Below are 18,246 nucleotides of genomic sequence, written 5' to 3'. Positions count from 1 at the left end.
AACAGTGAATGAAACACGTTGTTATGTTCTGGTCTAAAGGAATTAAAGATATAGTCGGGGGCTTCCCTGGTGGCACAGCGGTTAATAATCCGTCTGCCAATGCGGGGGACACGGGTTCGAGCCCTGGTCCGGGAAGATCCCACATGCCGCAGAGCAACTAAGCCCATGCGCCACAACTACTGAGCCCATGCGCCACAACTACTGAAGCCTGCGCGCCTAGAGCCCGTGCTCTGCAACAAGAGAAGCCACCGCAATGAGAAGCCCGCGCACCGCAACGAAGAGTAGCCCCCGCTCGCCGCAACTAGAGAAAGCCCGTGTGCAGCAATGAAGACCCAACGCAGCCAAAACTAAATAAATTAAAAATAAATAAATAAATAAAACTCCACCTGAAAATATTTTTTAAAAAAATATATATAGTTGGGTGGAAACACGGGGTAGGAAACTGGTGGAAGAGCATGGAATCTTGCGTTGGTTGGTGGGACTGCCTTGAGTTCAGAAGTGTTTTCTGCTCTTTTTGTCTGGACTTTGGGCAATGACTTTGATAAACTTCACATTGGGGTAAACGAAGGAAAGGAAGTTATCCTTTCTCAGGATAGAAAAGGGTGCATGAGGACATCATTACCTATTATTTCGAAGAGGAGATCCCAGTCTGGGGCATTATGGATAAAACGCAAGAGAATTTAGAAGGGGGCCTGTGTTAACATTGGACTTACTCCTTCTTTAAGAAGACAGAGCCTGTTGATTTGTCAGCCCCTATAGTCCCACTTCTCCTATTAAGTTGCCTACGTGGCATTTGACCACCAAGAAAAACACAGTTGATTCTGCTTAAAGTTTTTGTTCTTTGTGCTTAGATGGAATTTTCCTGAGAGGCTCTGCAGTCCCGATCTCCAGGATTCTTCTGAGAATGAAGAAGTAGGCATTTACCACACCCACTCCACAAAAAGGCAAGTGAGTTTTGCAGAGAACCCAAATCAAGTCTCACTACACTGCGGGGGGAGGGGGGGAAGTTCCATTGTCCCAACGCCCCCTAGCATGCGATCTTCCTGTCCAAGTCCTCCCCACTCCCCCAAAAATCTTCAGTAAGATTAAAAAGAAAAAAAAAATGAGAACTTTTTTTTAGGGCATGGTGGCAACTTTCACCAAATGAGTTCACTTACCTTCACTGCGTAATAGTGAACCCCGTAGGTTGGGAGAGACTCCACGATGCTCATGTAGCTGGGAAGACAACACAACACACACACCTGGTTATTCGGCAGAAGTGGAATCGTACACATATTGGTGTGTGTGTGCACGTGATAAAGTTCTCAGAGTCATCATTTACGTGAAAGATACATGGAACCACCTGCCCCCAGAGCTACGTCTCTCCCAGCAGAACTGAACAGCCCTGACATACACGATGTGAACACACACATACGGCCTCAGCAGCACTGTGGGTTGGGGGGCACTTACTTGACGATGGCTTGGCCTCTGGTCTGGCCGTTCAGTTTCTTGTAGTGCTCGATGACCCGGTCCTCGCTAGAACGAAAGGAAAGGAGTCTCTGTCTCAGTCCCCAGGGCGACGGCCCCGCTCCCCGCTCACGGAGAGATCTGTGAGCTCCAGCATCCTCATGAGAAACTCCAAGGAGCCAAGAGCTCCTGGAAAAATGATCTGTCCTGAAAGCAGCATGTCCGGACGCAGCCCAAGTGAGATGCCTAGGGCTAAGGATGTACCCAAAGCTTCTGCTTCCTCCTCAGAGGACTCGCATTCTCTTTGTCTTGGGCTTATCATCAGTAAAAGGAAAGCCCGGGCTTTGGGGGTTGGCTCCTCGTAAGAAACGAGACTGTGGGAGCAGAGGATGAAGTGGGGAGCGTGTGGGCCAGCAGGCAGGGACACGGGACAGGAGACAGGAAGAGGGCTACTGGCCGGAGGTGCGCGTGGACGCTCTGGCCGACCTCCCTCGGGTCCCTCTCCCCTTCCTCCGCTCTTGCATCCCGTCGGCACAGGGCCTCCGGGGTGGGGCGGGCAGGCGTGGACTCTGACAGGATGCCCACGGCCTCCCCACCCCGAGTTAGCAGGCAGGCTTGAGGGCGTCCAAGGAGGAGGGGAAAGTTCTGGAATCTGGGGCCGGTTAACACAGACCGTGAAGCAACAAAAGGCCCAGAGGTGCGCTGGCGAGATAAGGAGGAGGCAGAAATCAGAGGGGCACCCCGGTACCTTCTGAAACCTCAGTTCTAACACAGCAAGAGGCCAGCTCGCTCCTTGAGGGGCAATGCAGGCCACACCCTCCTGCGACGGGGCGGACGGCGGCAGGGGCCCCCTGGGAAGCGACCCTGAGCCCCGCGGCCTTTGGAAGCTCAGGAGCAACCTTGGGAATCACATCCCACCTGCTGAGGGGTCAAGGCCAAAGGCCTGGCCTCTGGGAACGGGCCGCATGGCCTTCCACCTCACACCTCGGCCTCACCTTCCTCCCCGCTGGCCCGTGGACTCCATGACAAGGAGGCGACCCCAGGGACGAACACTCGAGACCTCCTTGGTTGACCTTTACGAGCTATTATTCATTTAGTCCCCCGGAACTGATCGAAAGCCTTCTTTCACCCCCTCTTTCTTTGTCAGCGAGGCCACTTCTGGGGGAGGGTCACACATTCTATGTGTTCATCATCTAGTGCTTGGGGGTCATTTAGTTACCTTCTAGTTACTCTCCCAAGCTTCCGCGAATCTCCCTTCACTTGAGTATTCTGAAATCTGACGCACGTAAGGCCGGCCCCTCACAGGAAAGCGTCTTCTCTAATGCCCCGGATGGGGGACGGCTGCCTAGGAGGGGCCTTGGTCTAGTTGAGGGTCATGTCTATGGGGTCCGGGCACCTCTGTTCAGAAAGGGGCAGCCGCAGCTGTGTTTCTCCTTGGCTCCCACACACCACGGAAGTTCTATGCGGAGGGGGACAAAGCCCTCTCCTGACAGGATTCTCCAGAAGCGTCCTCTCTGGGGGCGACACCAGCCTCCCAGAGCATCAGAGTCGTGTCAGGCCATTTTGGGGTTACCCTTCCAGCTTCCTCCCCAGACAGCCACTGAATCAACAGCTGGGTTGCCACACGACATGGCACCTGGGGAGGTGGACTTCTAGGTCCGGGGTCCAGCCACGCAGCATAGCTACAGGCCTGCTTCCTTGGTACAGAGCTGCAAAGAGGGTCCCTGGCTCCCTGGGCTGAGGAGGGAAGACGGAACTTAACACAGGGCCGTGGCTGTGAACGTGCGCACGGCGCGGGGACGAACACCAGCCATGTCAGCGACACCTGCTGGCCGCTGCTCAGCTGTTCACAAACGGACTGGTCCGAGCCTGGGGGTCTCACCGTGCCTGACAGCTGTGGGGATCGGTCGCCCTGCCTCACCTGGTTTCTCCTGCTGTCTGAGACCCACCGCGAGGCCACAGTATCTTCCTTCTTCCTCGGCTTTTCCCACCTCTTCTGCCCCAGTGGAAACTCCATAGGCTGGCGTGTGACAAGAGCCGCCTGAGACCCACCCCAGCCCTAGCCCTGTTCCCGCCCCTCTCCAGGCTTTGACAGATGACTCACACGCACCAACTACGCCAGATGCTTGGGGCGGACTAGACGGGATTATCCTCAGAGACCCATGAGGCAGAGGAAACGGGAGCCCAAAACACATTTGGAGGACATGGCGTTCCATGAAGGAAAAAGGCAAATGACCGAGGCTGACCGCGCCCCAGGCATGGGATGGCTGGTCCATCTCTGCAGACAAGGAGCCCTGAAACAAGGCGATGGCCACAGGGCTCCCTGTCTCGGAGGAGCCGTCGGCCCGTGAGGGGAAGATGTCCCTTCACAGCTTGTATGGGCGGTACAAGTGGTCCCGCATTTGCAGTAGAGGCGCTCAAGAGAATCCAGGTCGGGGCCCTGATGCTGCCTTGTTCTGTGGCCCTGGGCACTTTGTGCCTCGGATGCCTCCCCGACAGAGAAATCACGTGGGGTGAGAAGTCCAAGCTTGTTGAACGCTTGGGGGAAATGAGCAGAAAGGATTATGATGTGATGACTCAGCATTATTATGCACCGTTCCCCTACTTCCTAATTGCACTCTGTGCCTTTTTATTTCCTCTCTTAATTACAGTCTGAATTTGGTTGATATGGTTAGTCCCATTTTAGAGATGGGAAATCGAGGCAGCAGAGAAGTCACATGAGCGTCCTGGCCTATCATGACCCCACAGTTCAGAGGCTTGGCTGGGATTCTAAAACCCACCGCTTTACTCACTAGGCTGTAATGCCTTCCCTGACTAGTGGTGGATGGGCTCCCAGTGGCTTCTTTTGGCCTGAAGGTTGTGCACTGCATCTGTGAATGTGTGTGTGTGTGTATATACTTTTTTTTTTAAGCAATGCATCATCAGAATGGTTCATGCTACTGGCTTGTTTGTGTATAAGCTGAGATGTAGAGCAGCTGAGGGTACCAGCTTCAAAACCATCCCTCCCTCGGTCCTGCCATCTTCCCAGTGCATTTAGACAGTGACATGGGCACCTCTGGGTCTAAATGAGGCCCGGGGAAAGCGCTGGCCTGGTCACAGAGAGAGAGGGCTGTTCTGACAGGACAGCTACGGATGTAGATGAGGATGAAGCTGTTCATGACGACAAAAGAGAAAGCATAAGCACGAAGGAAGGAGTTTCTGTGTTGGTGATAATGTTTGCATACAGAGCAGACTGTGGAGGTAACAGAACAAAATCCAGAGGGAGAAAGAGGAGAGGCAAGGAGGTGTTCATAGCTCTGAAATGAGCACAGGGTGTAAAAAACGTTTGGAAACAAACACGTGAGATAATTGAGGGAGGGATTAGGCTGAAAGCAACTCTGATTCCAGACAACCCAGCAACATTACAGCCCCCGCTGGCAACTACATTTCACAAGGTAAGATCTACCAGCTTCTCGAGTTACTTCCTTGCATCTCCCTCACCATTGGTTTCCTGAAAATGAACCGCTGGGAGGATAGAGAAGGTAAGGCCCAGGGAGCATAAGGAATTGGGGAGAGGGCAATTGGGTTCCACGAACAAGGCAACAGGAGTGCCATCTGGGGGTGTTCGTATGTGCACGCTGCCAGGTTGGAAGTCTGGAAATTGACACGTGCAAAGTCTTTGCACATTAAACCAATTTTGTTCTTTGGGGGCAAATTAGAAGGATCTAAAGCCACTATTTATGGACACCTGTGTAACCAAAAAAAAGAATGGCAACAAAACAGTTCAGAGAGATGAAACTGGGGATGCCAGCACACGGGTGGGAGCTCTCAGCCTCAGGGTTCAGCTCTTTTGTTTCCCGTCCAGCTGCCCCATCACCACTTGGTCTCTTGGCAAGAAATGATTTAGGTACTGGAGTTTCATCCTGCTAATGCCCTCTGCAGCAAGACGCACCCCATCCCAGCCAAAGGAATCCCTTAAAGCCACCCGGATGACTGAACAACTAGTCTGTCGACCGGAAAGGTGTCTGGACAGGATGAAATGTTAGTAAACTGGCAACTTCATAAAGCATATTACAGAAGTGCTTAAAAGTCATATGTTATAATTCAATAAGATTGACTTGTTCTGCGATTTTTGTTTTATCTTATTACTGTTTTTTAAATAAAAGCCGTCACAGTGCTTTTTGTCAAGGAGTCAGAAGGATGACTGGGGGAGTGGCATTTTGCTTTCAAGGGACAGTGGTCAGGGCTCGCTAGCCCAGCAGTATTTCAACACACTGCCCGGCAATGCAAACCCCGCTCCACTGTGACCCGAACCACAACCTGGGAACCGAAGTGCCCGATTCATTCAGAGTCAGTAATTCAGGGCCCGACAGATGAACTATGGTGTAATGTTACACGGAAGCTAAATCAGGAGATATTAAACATTGTGGGAAAGTAAAAGAATCAATCTCTCTCTTCTGCAAAGAAAAAAACCCCTGTCCTCCTCCCACACCTCAAAACCCCACACATCCTGTCATCAAATGACAAGGATTCCAAAGCGAAACTCTAGCAGCTCAGGAAAGACTCTGCAAGGAGGCAAACCATCTAGAGGGAAATTTTAGAAGGTTTTTTTGTTTTTTAAAGAAAGAAAATAGGGAAAAGAGGTCTCACACATTTCGTGTTATTTAAATAAATGCAGAAAACAGTTTCATGAAGACTCAAGCCACTCGATACAGTTTGCAGTCGCTGTCTGATTGGGGTCCAGGCGGACCCGTGGTGGCGGGGAGGGTGGACAGTTGCCAGGAGCCCCCGGTGTCCCTAGAAGGGGCTCCCTCCTGGAGGGGGCATGCTTGGGGCATGCAGGGAAAGGGGGCTTACCAGTAAGCCAGGGAGGGGTGCTCCTTCAGAGCCTGCGTGGGAAGTGCTGGTAGTTTCTTCAAGTCCGTCCTCACCACTTCATTGCTGGAAGACAGGGCAGACAGGGAGCATGGCAGAAACATGCTCAGCCTTGGAGAAAACCACAGCACCATGCGAGGCGACCCGGCGCAGCCTTGTCCTCAGACCCCACATCTGTTCCCCTTTAGTGAAAAGCGGTGCTTTCTTTGTACTTATTTACTTAGCAGAGATGCAAAAGAACACACAGCACGCAGAGCCCGGCGGCCTTTCCTTGTAGAGGGCAGGGCCGAGCAGAGCCATCTCAGATGCCTGTGGGTTCCTTTCAAGCCCTGCATGCCAAGGGGGCACCGATGAGTGTCCCCGGGCAGCAGGAATGTGGGCAGAAGGGTCACCAGTTTCCCCACGGGGGGACCTTAGGGAGGTCTTGAGGGCCCCACCGTGGGCTTTGAGAATGGACAGCTCGACTGTTTTTCTCCTTAAGCTGTTTCCCTCACTAACCCACAGGCCAGTTTTCTTTGCCTGGATTGAGCACATGCTAGAAACTGTTGTCCAAAATATGACAAATGCATAACATTTGCTTTTTAAAAAAATTGTTTTGATTGAAGTATAGTTGATTTACAATGTTGTGTTAGTTTCAGGTGTACAGCAAAATGATTCAGTTACATATATATATATTTTTTTCTTTTCCACATTCTTTTCCTTTATAGGTTATTGCAAAATATTGAGTAGAGTTCCTTGTGCTATACAGTAGGTCCTTGGTTATCTATTTCGTATATAGTAGTGTGTATCCGTTAATCCCCAGCTCCTAATTTATCCGCCCCCCTTTCCCCTTTGGTAACCATAACTTTTTCTTCTATGTCTGGGTCTATTTCTGTTTTGTATATAAGTTCATCTGTCATTTGCTTTTGACATGATCCAGAAACAACTCAGAAAGTGTTAAGTGGATTATCAGGCGCTAGGAGGAGGTCTTACACGTCCGGTCCCTGGACCAGAAATTCTTCCTTCCCTTCAGACTCGCATGATCCCAGGTCTGGGGGATACTTTAAATTCCCCTAATTTAACCAGGGGGCTTCAGAAGCTTGACGCCCCTGTGGGCGCTCAGCAGACCCGCACCCCTGCTGGGACAGGGACATCTGGGTGTTGGCCCCCAATGTCTACCTCCAGAGCCAGCCAGCAGAACCCACTTGGGATGTGTAAAGGTGTCTCCCTGTGCTGGTCCACCAGGGCACCTCACGGCCCTTGCTGTGAAGCCTGCATTTACACACAGTTCTAACCCAGGCTATGGGAGCAGCTTCCGTTCTGCTTATGCAAATCAAGGCAGATACTGACCACCGGGACCTTGGGCGGTAGCATCTAAAAAGCAACGAGACAGGAGCTCACAGGTCAATACAAAGGAAGGAGGGAACACCACAGTCACACGCCTTTCTGTGGGCCCCCGCCCAGCCTGAAACACTGTCTCCAGCTAGGATCCAGCAGCTACCCTTTGGATGCCCAGTGCCAGTGGGCAAAACCATTTCCATACTTCAAGTTCATGTACCTGGTGACCAAGAAACACATGGATGTGACCTTATAGCTGCTCCCAGAAAGGGGATTTTTCAAGTGGACTAAGAAACAGTGACAGTGAAGTTTGTGAATCTTGGCTTTGGACAACCAGCCAGAAGGAAAATCTCAACTTGTAACTGTTGAAATCAATAAATCTATTTTATTTTATTTTATTTTTGTGGTACGCGGGCCTCTCACTGCTGTGGCCTCTCCCGTTGCGGAGCACAGGCTCCGGACGTGCAGGCTCAGTGGCCATGGCTCACGGGCCCAGCCGCTCCGCGGCATGTGGGATCCTCCCGGACCGGGGCACGAACCCGTGTCCCCTGCATCGGCAGGCGGACTCCCAACCACTGCGCCACCAGGGAAGCCCGAAATCAATAAATCTAAGTCCTTGAATGGTTATCACGTAGGTGGCAAGGGTTTATTGATTAATTATCAATAAGTTGAATGTATTTATGGAGCCCCTGCTATAGGGAGACATAAAAAAAGGATAAGTCATAGTCCTCATTCAAAAGGTGCTCACAATTCAGTGCAGGGAGTGAGAGGTGCGAATTAAAAGAGAACTGACTACATGGGCAGTACTGGATCATGTCCATTCAAACAACAGACTAAAGTTTGGAGGAAAGGAAGGCCCCTGTGGGCTCTGTTGTGAAAGCAGACTTTGGGGCAGGGCCCACATGGAGAAAAGGACAGGAATCTTATTTTTCTTCTCAGTGGAATACAGTAGAGCATGGAGGCCAGGAACTGAAGAGATCAATTAGAACGGGTGGTATGGGAGGGTTAAGCAGACCAAATAAATGGCAGATGAGGCATAGGATTCTGAGGACCTTCCATGCCAGGCTGGTAGAGTTCAAGTTTAGCCAGGAGGCAGGGGTCAGCACTGGAGCTTTTCACACAGGTCACCTCCTTGTGTTTAGGAAAATTCAATTCCCAAGCAGAGTTTGGAATGTTTACTTGCATGTTATTAAGGCATAAAGGAATAGTCAGGGCCCCGAACACCCAAGAGCCTACAGTGATGAGTTTCTGGGTCTTATCTTCCCTGTTTATGAACTATAAGCTCCCTGAGAACAGGGATTTGTTTCACGGACTCATCGGTGCCTAGGGTGGCACCTTACAGGTTGAACATTTATCGAATGGAACTGTGAGAAAGACAATTAAGTTGAAGCACGAGTGTGGGTTTAACTCCCACTCATCACATCTAAAGTATATTTGGGGAAGGAAGGAACTAAAGGAGGAAGAGATTGTCTTACCCACTAAACACTCATTTGTTGGCAAACAAGCATCCCCGATGAGAGTCCCAGGTCTGACTTCCTGGCTGGAGATGCAGTGGCTTTTTTTTTAGCGCTCCCCCAGGGCCAGGTGACACAGACAAACACAACAAGAAATCACGAAGGCGTGAAGCCCGTCCAAATCCATTACATTCTGGAAGGGATCCAGGGCTCTTAAGCCGTCCCAAAGGACAACTATGTAGAAATGTCCTATTTGCCTTTCTGCTGTCTGTAAACATCTGTAATGACTTAGAGGGGGCCAGCCCTGTCAGATGATCTGGCCATACCCTGGCTGCAAATCACAACGCTGCCTTAATGGGAGACCTGGTCACTCTATCTCCAGAGACTTGGGAAGCTGAAACTGAAAGAATGTGCTAGAAGTTCCCAGCTTCCTCTCTCAAGATTTTCTACTTGGACGTTTCCCCCAGAGTCAGGACAAATGATAAATGCCAACTTATGAAATACCCTAAAACAGTTCCTTGTTCCAAACAGCGGTCAGTTTCCATTTCTAGCAAAAGAAAAAAGGTCTCTAGGAAAATCACTTGCTAAACTGAGAGTAAAACTGAAGTCTTCTTATTTTTAATATTAACCAGATTTTATTCACAACTTTTAGGTAGTGATTAATGCTGCCAGCAAAAACTTGGTCTCTCAATGACGCGTTAAGTCTTTGACTTGGGTTTTTTTTGCTTTGTTTTTTGTTTTTAAGATGATGGATCGTGGTTCTACTGTCTACCTTGCTCATAAAACATGGGAAGTTTGAATGATCTACTGTGGAAAACTAAGGTTTTGAGCAATATGCGTCAACGAGGGGATCCGTCACAAATAACAGCAAGAACAAATTTAACCAAGACACAATAGAGTGAAGAAAGCAAAGATGAAATTTGATAGGACGATTAGCAAAATCCACAAGGTGCTTGTTTTCCTTTAAAAAATGACAAAACGCTTTTTCAGAAGATTCCCTTTGGGTTAAATGAGATGTCCATAACTTGCAGGACAAACCTGGGGCAGACAGAACTGGTTTCGTGTGGAAGAATTCTTCCTGAAACCAGTGGTTTTGAGGTGTCCTGGTACTAAAACACTAGAGCACTAAAGCCAGAAAGTTACACTAGCGTCACAAAAAAGGACTAACACAAAACTCAGAGACAGTAACATCATGTTAGTATCCTACTAACTCCTCCGTATTTCATGAGTGTATCATGAAGGTCAAGTTCTCCAGAGAGAGGGATTTCGTAAGTTAAAGAGAGTATTACGGGTCCTCATTACCCGCAATTCCAAAAATCTGAAAATCTCTAAGATATAAAGCCTTCTCACCCACTTGGTGGTGAACCTAATGTTCGACCTTTCTCTCTCTCTTCCACTTGGTGTGAATATCCATATTCTGGTGCAGAAGCGTGAACAGACTGGATTCCAGGAGCTGCCTCAGACGCTGCCGTGGGTGTTATGGTATACTCCGCATTACCCATCTAAAACCCACAAAGTTCTGGGTTCAGAAACACTGGACCCTAAAGTTTCAGAGATGCATTGTGGATCTGTATTACTTTATTCAATGGTACAATACATCTAGAAAACTCTGAGACAGATGGATAAGGAGAGCTGTAGATTTTCTCTTCTTTGCTTATCTTAATAACCATGTAGGAAACAATTTCTCTCCTTCCCTTCCCTTCTTCTTCTTTTTTTTAACCAAGTTGAACTTCATGTGCTAGCAAAGAAAATGGGGACACTTGGCTATCTCCTCCCTACCACATACTCTCCTTCAGGGGTACAGGGAGGCTCACAGAACTGGTGGCTGAGGACGATGCTTGTGAGGGTTCTCTTGTAGTTGTGTGACCATTTGCAGACACCAGGGAAGCACCTGCGGGTCCCTCTGAGATTCTTCCAGCAGAGGATTCTGGATTCTGGGCATGTATCATGGATAAATATGCCACACTAATTTGCCACCTGTACAGAGGGGCAAAGTTACCAACATTCATGAATTATGTGCCTTTATTTCTGATGGTAATGGCTAATTTATCTAAGTAAAGATTTCTTTCTTGATTAGTGAGTTTGGTTTTCTAGGATGACAGAAAACATTTTTTGCGTTTCTAACATAGTTGTAAACTTGTAAAAATTCAAAACAAATTTTTTATAAGCCTACAATTTGAGACAATAATTCTACTCAAAAAGCTGTTTAATTTTCTATGTTATCCTTTTGAGTCAAAATCTTAATTCTGAAAAACTGACATAATGTCATGGCCATGAACCTTTTTGTTATTACCAAGGTCAACTCAAAATATGATATTGATATTAAAGAAATATTTAGCAAATGAGACAAGCTGTCATAATACAAAATTGCCTCCTTTACGGTATATCTAAACAATTCCCATAGGATTGGAAGAATATTCTCCTGCAAAATACCCTATCTGAATACTTTTCTATGCTTGGAAACTGTGAATTACACACTTGAAAAGCTCAGTAAAATGGACTTTTGTGCACAAAACAAAGCTTTCTGTAATAACATTTCCACTTGAACATTTTGTTTCAAAATTTCAGATTCTGTTCCTTTCAAAAGGTCTTGCTGGCATGAAAGATTCCAGCTGCTTCTCCCTCTAAGTCCTTTAGAAGTCATGGGAAAATATCACACACCCCATTCTCTCTCTCTCTCTCTCTCTCTTTTTTAAATAAAATAACATACAAGAATTATATAACTTTAAGTTCTTCCCACAAAAACTCTCCTTTGGGCTGCATGTATTTCAAGCTTAACAGATGACTTTTTTTCTAGTCATTTTCCAATAGGGAAATTTGCAAGTTTGGGTATTAAAGGTACTATTAGGTTATGTAAGTTGTATTCCAAATGTTGACTCTTCCAAACACAGCTGTCTGAGTATTTTTTTTTTTTTACTAATTATCTCAAAGTCTCAGCAAATTGATTTCTCTTAGTATATAACCCCATCAGCTGTTTTCTTTCAAGAGGCCAATTAAAACATTGTAGGAAAATATACCGCAAATGATCAAATGCTCTCATACTGCTTTAACACTGAGCTCGCTATGACTTGCAGTAGTAAAACGACTTAGGTGAGTGCAAAGTAATGATGTTAGTAGATTCATAATTGTGATTTTTTTTTTTTTTTTTTTTTGCGATACGCAGGCCTCTCACTGCTGTGGCCTCTCCTGTTGCGGAGCATAGGCTCCGGACGCACAGCCTCAGTGGCCATAGCTCATAGCGGGCCCAGCCGCTCCGCAGCATGTGGGATCTTCCCGGACCGGGGCACGAACCCGTGTCCCCTGCGTCGGCAGGCGGACTCTCAACCACTGTGCCACCAGGGAAGCCCAGAATTGTGATTTACAGACCACTGCCTGAGATTAATCAACTTTCAACGCTGTCTCTTAGCAGGGCAAGAAAATAATGTCATCTTTTTAAAGACAGTAATCTGTACAAATGTTTATGTTACCAAAAAAAGTCTTTTAGAAGAAAATCAGCCCTTTATCTTCTTTTCCTGTTGATCTTCTAAAATTCTTCCTTTAACCTATGACTGCCTAAAAGGCATCATCTAGTCTGACAAAAAAACAAAACAACAAAAGCCTACAAATAGGGAATTTTCAGATACCAGTAAACCAAGTTTCACTTGCAGTAATTCACAAATGCTCTTAAGAAAGGCAGACGAGATTTCATACAAAGAACAAAAAAATCAAGAGGGTACTTTTGTTTTTCCCACAGAAATTTCATTTTATCTTTCTGGCTTAGTGAACACATGGTTCCATGGTTTACAGAAGAGGAAATATTAAAAAGTCTTCACTTTTTTTTTTTTTTTGCTTCTAGCTGCTCTTCTAGAGACCTAAGACCAGGCAGTCCGAGGAAGCTGAAAGGAATTTTTCAGGACAAATAAATACTCCAACTCCTTTTCTAAAATGGAGGTAAAACTCAATTTCCCTGCTACTCATTTCTATTGATGGAGTAACGTGTTGCTCTATTTCTAAAGCATTATTATTATTATTATTGAGAAGCAGAATTGGAACCCTGTAGGTTGATAAATCAGGGTCACAGTAAGACCCTTACTGACCCTGGAACTCTGATAAGCAGATATTCTCCCACTGGCACCAGCCTTTAACTTTGTACGGACGTCACAGAAACTGACCCCTCTGTATTCAATCACAGCGTTGCTTTTTTGACGTTGGTTGCTGTGTTTCCTTGGAATAGACAACCTGCAGATGGAGGGCAGCCTCCCATCACCTCTAAAGCACATGATGAACTTTGCCTAACAGGTAAGCAAAATGTGACCCACAGAACTTTACATGGGATTTCCTTAATATCAGCCCTTTTCAGGTGCTGTTTGCTTACTGGTCCTTATAAGTCTTTTAATGATCAGCATCAATATATCTGGTTTTCTGGAACAAAGATATTTCCAGGTCCCAACAGACGGCCTGGGGTAACCAAGCTTTACCGGTCTGGTTTCAATAAATCCTGTTAGCAAAAAATTCTACAGAACAGATGTTTTTTTACTAGTCCCTGTTAATCTGCAGATGATTCTTTATATCAAAGGCAGTATGATTTGGGAATGTATTTATGTGTCTCAGCATAAACTATTTTTAATCAATTCACCGATTTGGTAAAATGTTGTTAAAATGATTATTTTCCCTCCTTTTTTTTTTTTTTGGTGGCCCCCTTTCAGAAAGGCTGACAGAAAGTAAAAAGTGAGGCTATTCTCAAAATCAGAGTATGAAGATTAGCCACTAAGGTTTTCAGTTAAGGTCCCCTTAGGGAAAAAAAGCAAAAAAATCAAATTCTTTAAATAATACCTTGCTCAGTGCAGTGTATTAATAAGTCTTCTATTACATTAAATTAGAATGTGACTATACAGTTTGAATGTCCTGTTCAGTTGACTAAATTAGGTGTTCCCTGAATTGACCTTTTTAAAGACAAGAGTATTATTTTTCTATGGTAACTGAATGTTTGAAAGAATTTTTTTTGACATCTTAATTGGAGTATAATTGCTCTACAATGTTGTGTTAGTTTCTGCCGTATAACAAAAGTGAATAAGCTATATGTATACATATATCCCCATATCTCCTCCCTCTTGCGTGTCCCTCCCACCCTCCTTCTCCCACCCCTCTAGGTGGACACAAAGCACCGAGCTGATCTCCCTGTGCTATGCAGCTGCTTCCCACTAGCTATCTATTTTACAAGGAATTTTTTTTTTAATAAGAAAAATCAGTGCTCGGCACTTAAACCACTGCAGAGTTTATGATGAATAAAGTATGTATAAAATCCTAGAAAATGTGTATTAGCTGACTAATGCTCAGGAGTGATTATCAAAGGAGAACTTTTTGTTTTTAGAACTGTTTTGACCCTTTTCAACCTAATATTTGCTTATATAGCTGCCATGATGAACAGTTCTTAGGCTATTCAATTGTTTTAAACAGAAATGCCAACTCCACTGATTTCCTCATTGTTGATGGACATTCATTTTTTTTTTACATACATATGTACCAGGAAATGAAATACGATCACTACATGCTTTGCTAAGGAAAACAATACAAGGGAAAAAATATTTTTAGATAAAACGATTTCCTCAACCTTTCACGATATCTTACAAATTTGTCTATGCTAGAATATGAACATGGGTGACATATATTTCTTCCTATCATGGACAATACTTCCTATCTATACCTCACTCATTTTCTTTCAGCAACACTGAACCCAAGATTTCATTGTCAAGCTCAGTAAGACAAGGAAGTGAACATTTCCATTCACTGGAAAGAAAAGGGGGTTACATGAGAATAATCCTTCAAGCTCAATAAGACAAGGAAGTGAACATTTCCATTCACTGGAAAGAAAAGGGGGTTACGTAAGAATAAGCCTTCAGGGGTCTGCTGAGCACAAAAGAGTCCAAAAGGAGAAACAGAACAGCTTGTGAGTTTCATGAGAAACAGCAGTTATGGCTCTGGGTTGACCTTCCATAGCTCTCGTTCTATTAAAGTAATATCAGCACTTTCGACTTCTCCCTTTTGTAAAAAGAACCCTTTTCCTCTTGTACATCAAGGAACTTGCTCCCCTAAGATGTAGATTTTTTTTGGCCCAACTGAGTGGCTTGCGGGATCTTAGTTCCCTGACCAGGGATTGAACCCGGGCCACAGCAGTGAAAGTGCTGAGTCCTAAGCACTGGACCGCCAGGGAATTCCCATAATATAGAGATTTTTAATACTCATTCCACATCAATGTAATCTGCATCTATTCACTGAAATGTAAACATACAGGATAATAGCATCCTGGGCAAAGTAGCTTTTTAGGAAGGCAGAAATTCAGGATCATCAGGCTATGAAAGAGTTACTTTGCCTTTTGTGTGCGACCATTAATTTCAAAGGTTATTTGATCCTCTAGGTTCTAGAAGATCTCAGAATTAAGCCCTGGACCACGTGCTATATGAAACGCTTCCCCGGTGCTCTAAGTTGACATCTCCTGTTACGAATGCTGCTCAGGAAAATGTACTGTGTTTACAGGGTGTGTGTATAAGTCAAAGCCATTCAGTTAAATACGATTAAGGTTATAGAGTCCGGCATTCATTAATAGAGCAAAAACAACTTTCTACAATACTAAACTATGAGGATGGGACATCTAAAATGCCTGATGTTTGGCCACCAAACCAAATGTTATGGGGATTTTCCCAGATGTGGATGGGACGAGGTAAAAATCCAGGATTACTTCTCTTGTTCCGAAACTCCGGGCCACTCAAGCATACGAACCGTGGGCTTGTACAGCGAACGGTGTTTATCAGGGAATCCCAACTTCTGTGACGTGAGTTTTACGCTGGGAGATAAACTGACCTTTTGGATAAGGTGTCTGACCTCTCCCCTCCCCTGACGGCTATTTCTCACCCCAGACGGCTGCTGTTATAAACAAACTGTGAGGGAACACTTTGACAAATGAAGCCAAACCAGGATCCTTTGTTTCTCTGCAGCCAACAAGCTGGGATTCCACGAGCTCCTGAGGGGGCCATGAGTTACTGGAGGCCAGGCCTGCCCTTCCTCCCCACTGACCATCCCTGTAGCCCCACGTTCCCAGGATCTGCGGGGCCAGATGTCGCTGTTCTCAGCTCACATTCCATCCTGTCAGGGGACTCTCAGAAATAAATAATATTTACAGCAGAGTTCAGAGCCCGTGAAAGAAGAGGCAGGGAAAAGTATCTTCAGAGTAAGTAGACCGGACAATGGAATCCACTGGATCTGTGGTTATTAATCCATTTTTTCATGGGACTTTAGAGCCTTTTGTAAATAGATATGAACCTGCACTTACCAAGAGCCTCAAGTCCAATACCAAATGAAAGGCATAAAAAACTAACAAAGAAAAAACAGAACAAAGTATAGTTTCTAGATCCCGAAAATGTTGCACTCAATCCATTCGGTCAACAGTTATTGGCCACCTACAAGGTCTCCTGCTAAGGCTATAAATAAACCTTCATCGCCCCCCCAGAAAAAGGACTACCTCTGTTTCATAGCAAGAACTTGGGAAACCTAAATAAAAGGGGCCTGGAGGTCTCCTTCTACAAATAATCAAACTGAGCTGAAGGGACTATATTTTAGGATCAGGGGTCAGCCCACTACAACCCACTGGCCAACCCTGCTTGTTTTTATGTGGCCTGTGAGCTAAGCATGGTTGGGAAAAAAATCTTAAGAAAAAAGTCTTAAACGGTTGGGGAAAAAAAAATCAAAAGAAGAAGATTATTTTGTGGTACATGAAAATGTATATGATATTCAAATTTCTGAATTTATAAATAAAGTTTTATTGGAACACCGACATACTCATTTGCTTACCTACTGTCTCTGGCTGCTTTTGCACTTAGAAAGGGAGGGGTGAGTAGTTGCAACAGAGACTGCATGGCCTGCAAAACCCAAGTATTTACTGTCTGGTTCTTTATAGAAAGTGTTTGCTGACCCTTGTTTTAGATTGTCAAAGAATTTTTTTGGTTTTGCTGAGATATCTGAGTGAGAAAATATACCTCTGCCTTTGCTAGAAAGCCTGAGAAATGCATGGCGAGCAGAGAGAAGGCAGCTAAGACCTGAAAAACCAGTCAGCATGAAGTTGAGAAGCTGGACAAGTAGAGGGAGACCACCAGGTGAAGTAGTTTAGGCGGCATCAGATCCCCCAAAGCAGGAGAAAACACCCAAGTTCCTTCACGGAGCAGAGGTATAACCTGCATTTCTCTTTCATACCAAGTTTGCTAATTTCCTAATGATGGGCCAGGATCCCATGCCCTGATGCTGTTCTTGTACATGTGGTTGAGTCTTCATATCTCTAGACCTTGATTCTAAAGAATGAGCTATACTGGACTTCCCTCAGGGGAGTTCAATAAAACAGAATCCCAGGAATGATGTCTGTCTTTGAGCAGACAGTCCTGTTGGTGGATGGCTACAACCCCTACTCTGTCTCCAGTAATGATCAGGAGAGACTGGCACTTCAGCCCTACTGGTCAACGGGCCACGCTTAATGAAATGAATGACGAGGTTGAAGTTTGTGGATCTATACAGGGTTATTAAAGCAGGGCACATTTTTCCCCGTGGTTAAGTCTGTTTATGTTCTCTCCCTAACAAAACATCTGGAAAAGGAAAGACAGTAGAAGTGGGATATTTATATTGTAACACTTTCATGAAAGACATCTTCCTGTGGGCTAGGATTTTGTACCTTCAGGGTTGGAACTAAAACAGAGGAAAAAAAAGATGTTTGCGTCCATGGGGTTCTCTCTATCACTATAGTTCATACCACAGTGATAATTCAAGGCTCCACGAAGACACCTGGGCGACCTGACACACCTCAATACAATGGCCATGTGTGACAGTGGGTTCTAACCTCAGCCTCTTAGTAACTTTCGTTTGGTGCAGAATATCCTCCTATTACTGGGCTTTCTCTGCCTGATGTATCTATTTCCGTTGACAAGTTGGGAACTGGATTTCAACATTAAGATATAATATTAATAAATTGCTCTCCTACGAAGAAAAGACAGAATAGTTTCTTTTAATAGAGATGCAACAGAATACATTTTTAAGCCAAAAACTCTCGTAAACTCACCTAGAAAAGTCTCCCTTTGCCTCCTGTAGAAGAAGAAAATTCAACATCAGTGACACATTCTGATCCCACGTTACAGATTTTAAAATACATTGTAATGAA

The 18,246-nt window shown here is 45.5% G+C and overlaps 1 protein-coding gene across 8 annotated transcripts in view; it reads right to left on the bottom strand.

Annotated features, from left to right (window-relative positions):
* The window catches only part of FRMD4A (FERM domain containing 4A), a 638,605-nt gene that overhangs the window by 87,380 nt on the left and 532,979 nt on the right, over nucleotides 1–18,246 (bottom strand). For all 8 annotated transcript variants that reach the window (XM_049705588.1, XM_033403426.2, XM_033403427.2 and 5 more), the window contains 4 exons: nucleotides 18,148–18,170; nucleotides 6,283–6,366; nucleotides 1,450–1,515; nucleotides 1,158–1,215 (listed from right to left, as the gene is read on the bottom strand). In XM_049705588.1, the coding sequence (XP_049561545.1) occupies nucleotides 1,158–1,215; nucleotides 1,450–1,515; nucleotides 6,283–6,366; nucleotides 18,148–18,170 (231 nt within the window). The remainder of the gene's footprint in view (nucleotides 1–1,157; nucleotides 1,216–1,449; nucleotides 1,516–6,282; nucleotides 6,367–18,147; nucleotides 18,171–18,246) is intronic.

Source organism: Orcinus orca, chromosome 2 (assembly GCF_937001465.1).
Source record: "Orcinus orca chromosome 2, mOrcOrc1.1, whole genome shotgun sequence".
NCBI classification, from domain to species: domain Eukaryota; kingdom Metazoa; phylum Chordata; class Mammalia; order Artiodactyla; family Delphinidae; genus Orcinus; species Orcinus orca.
The sequence above is the reverse complement of the archived record's forward strand: the minus strand, read 5'-3'. Positions and strand labels throughout refer to the sequence as shown.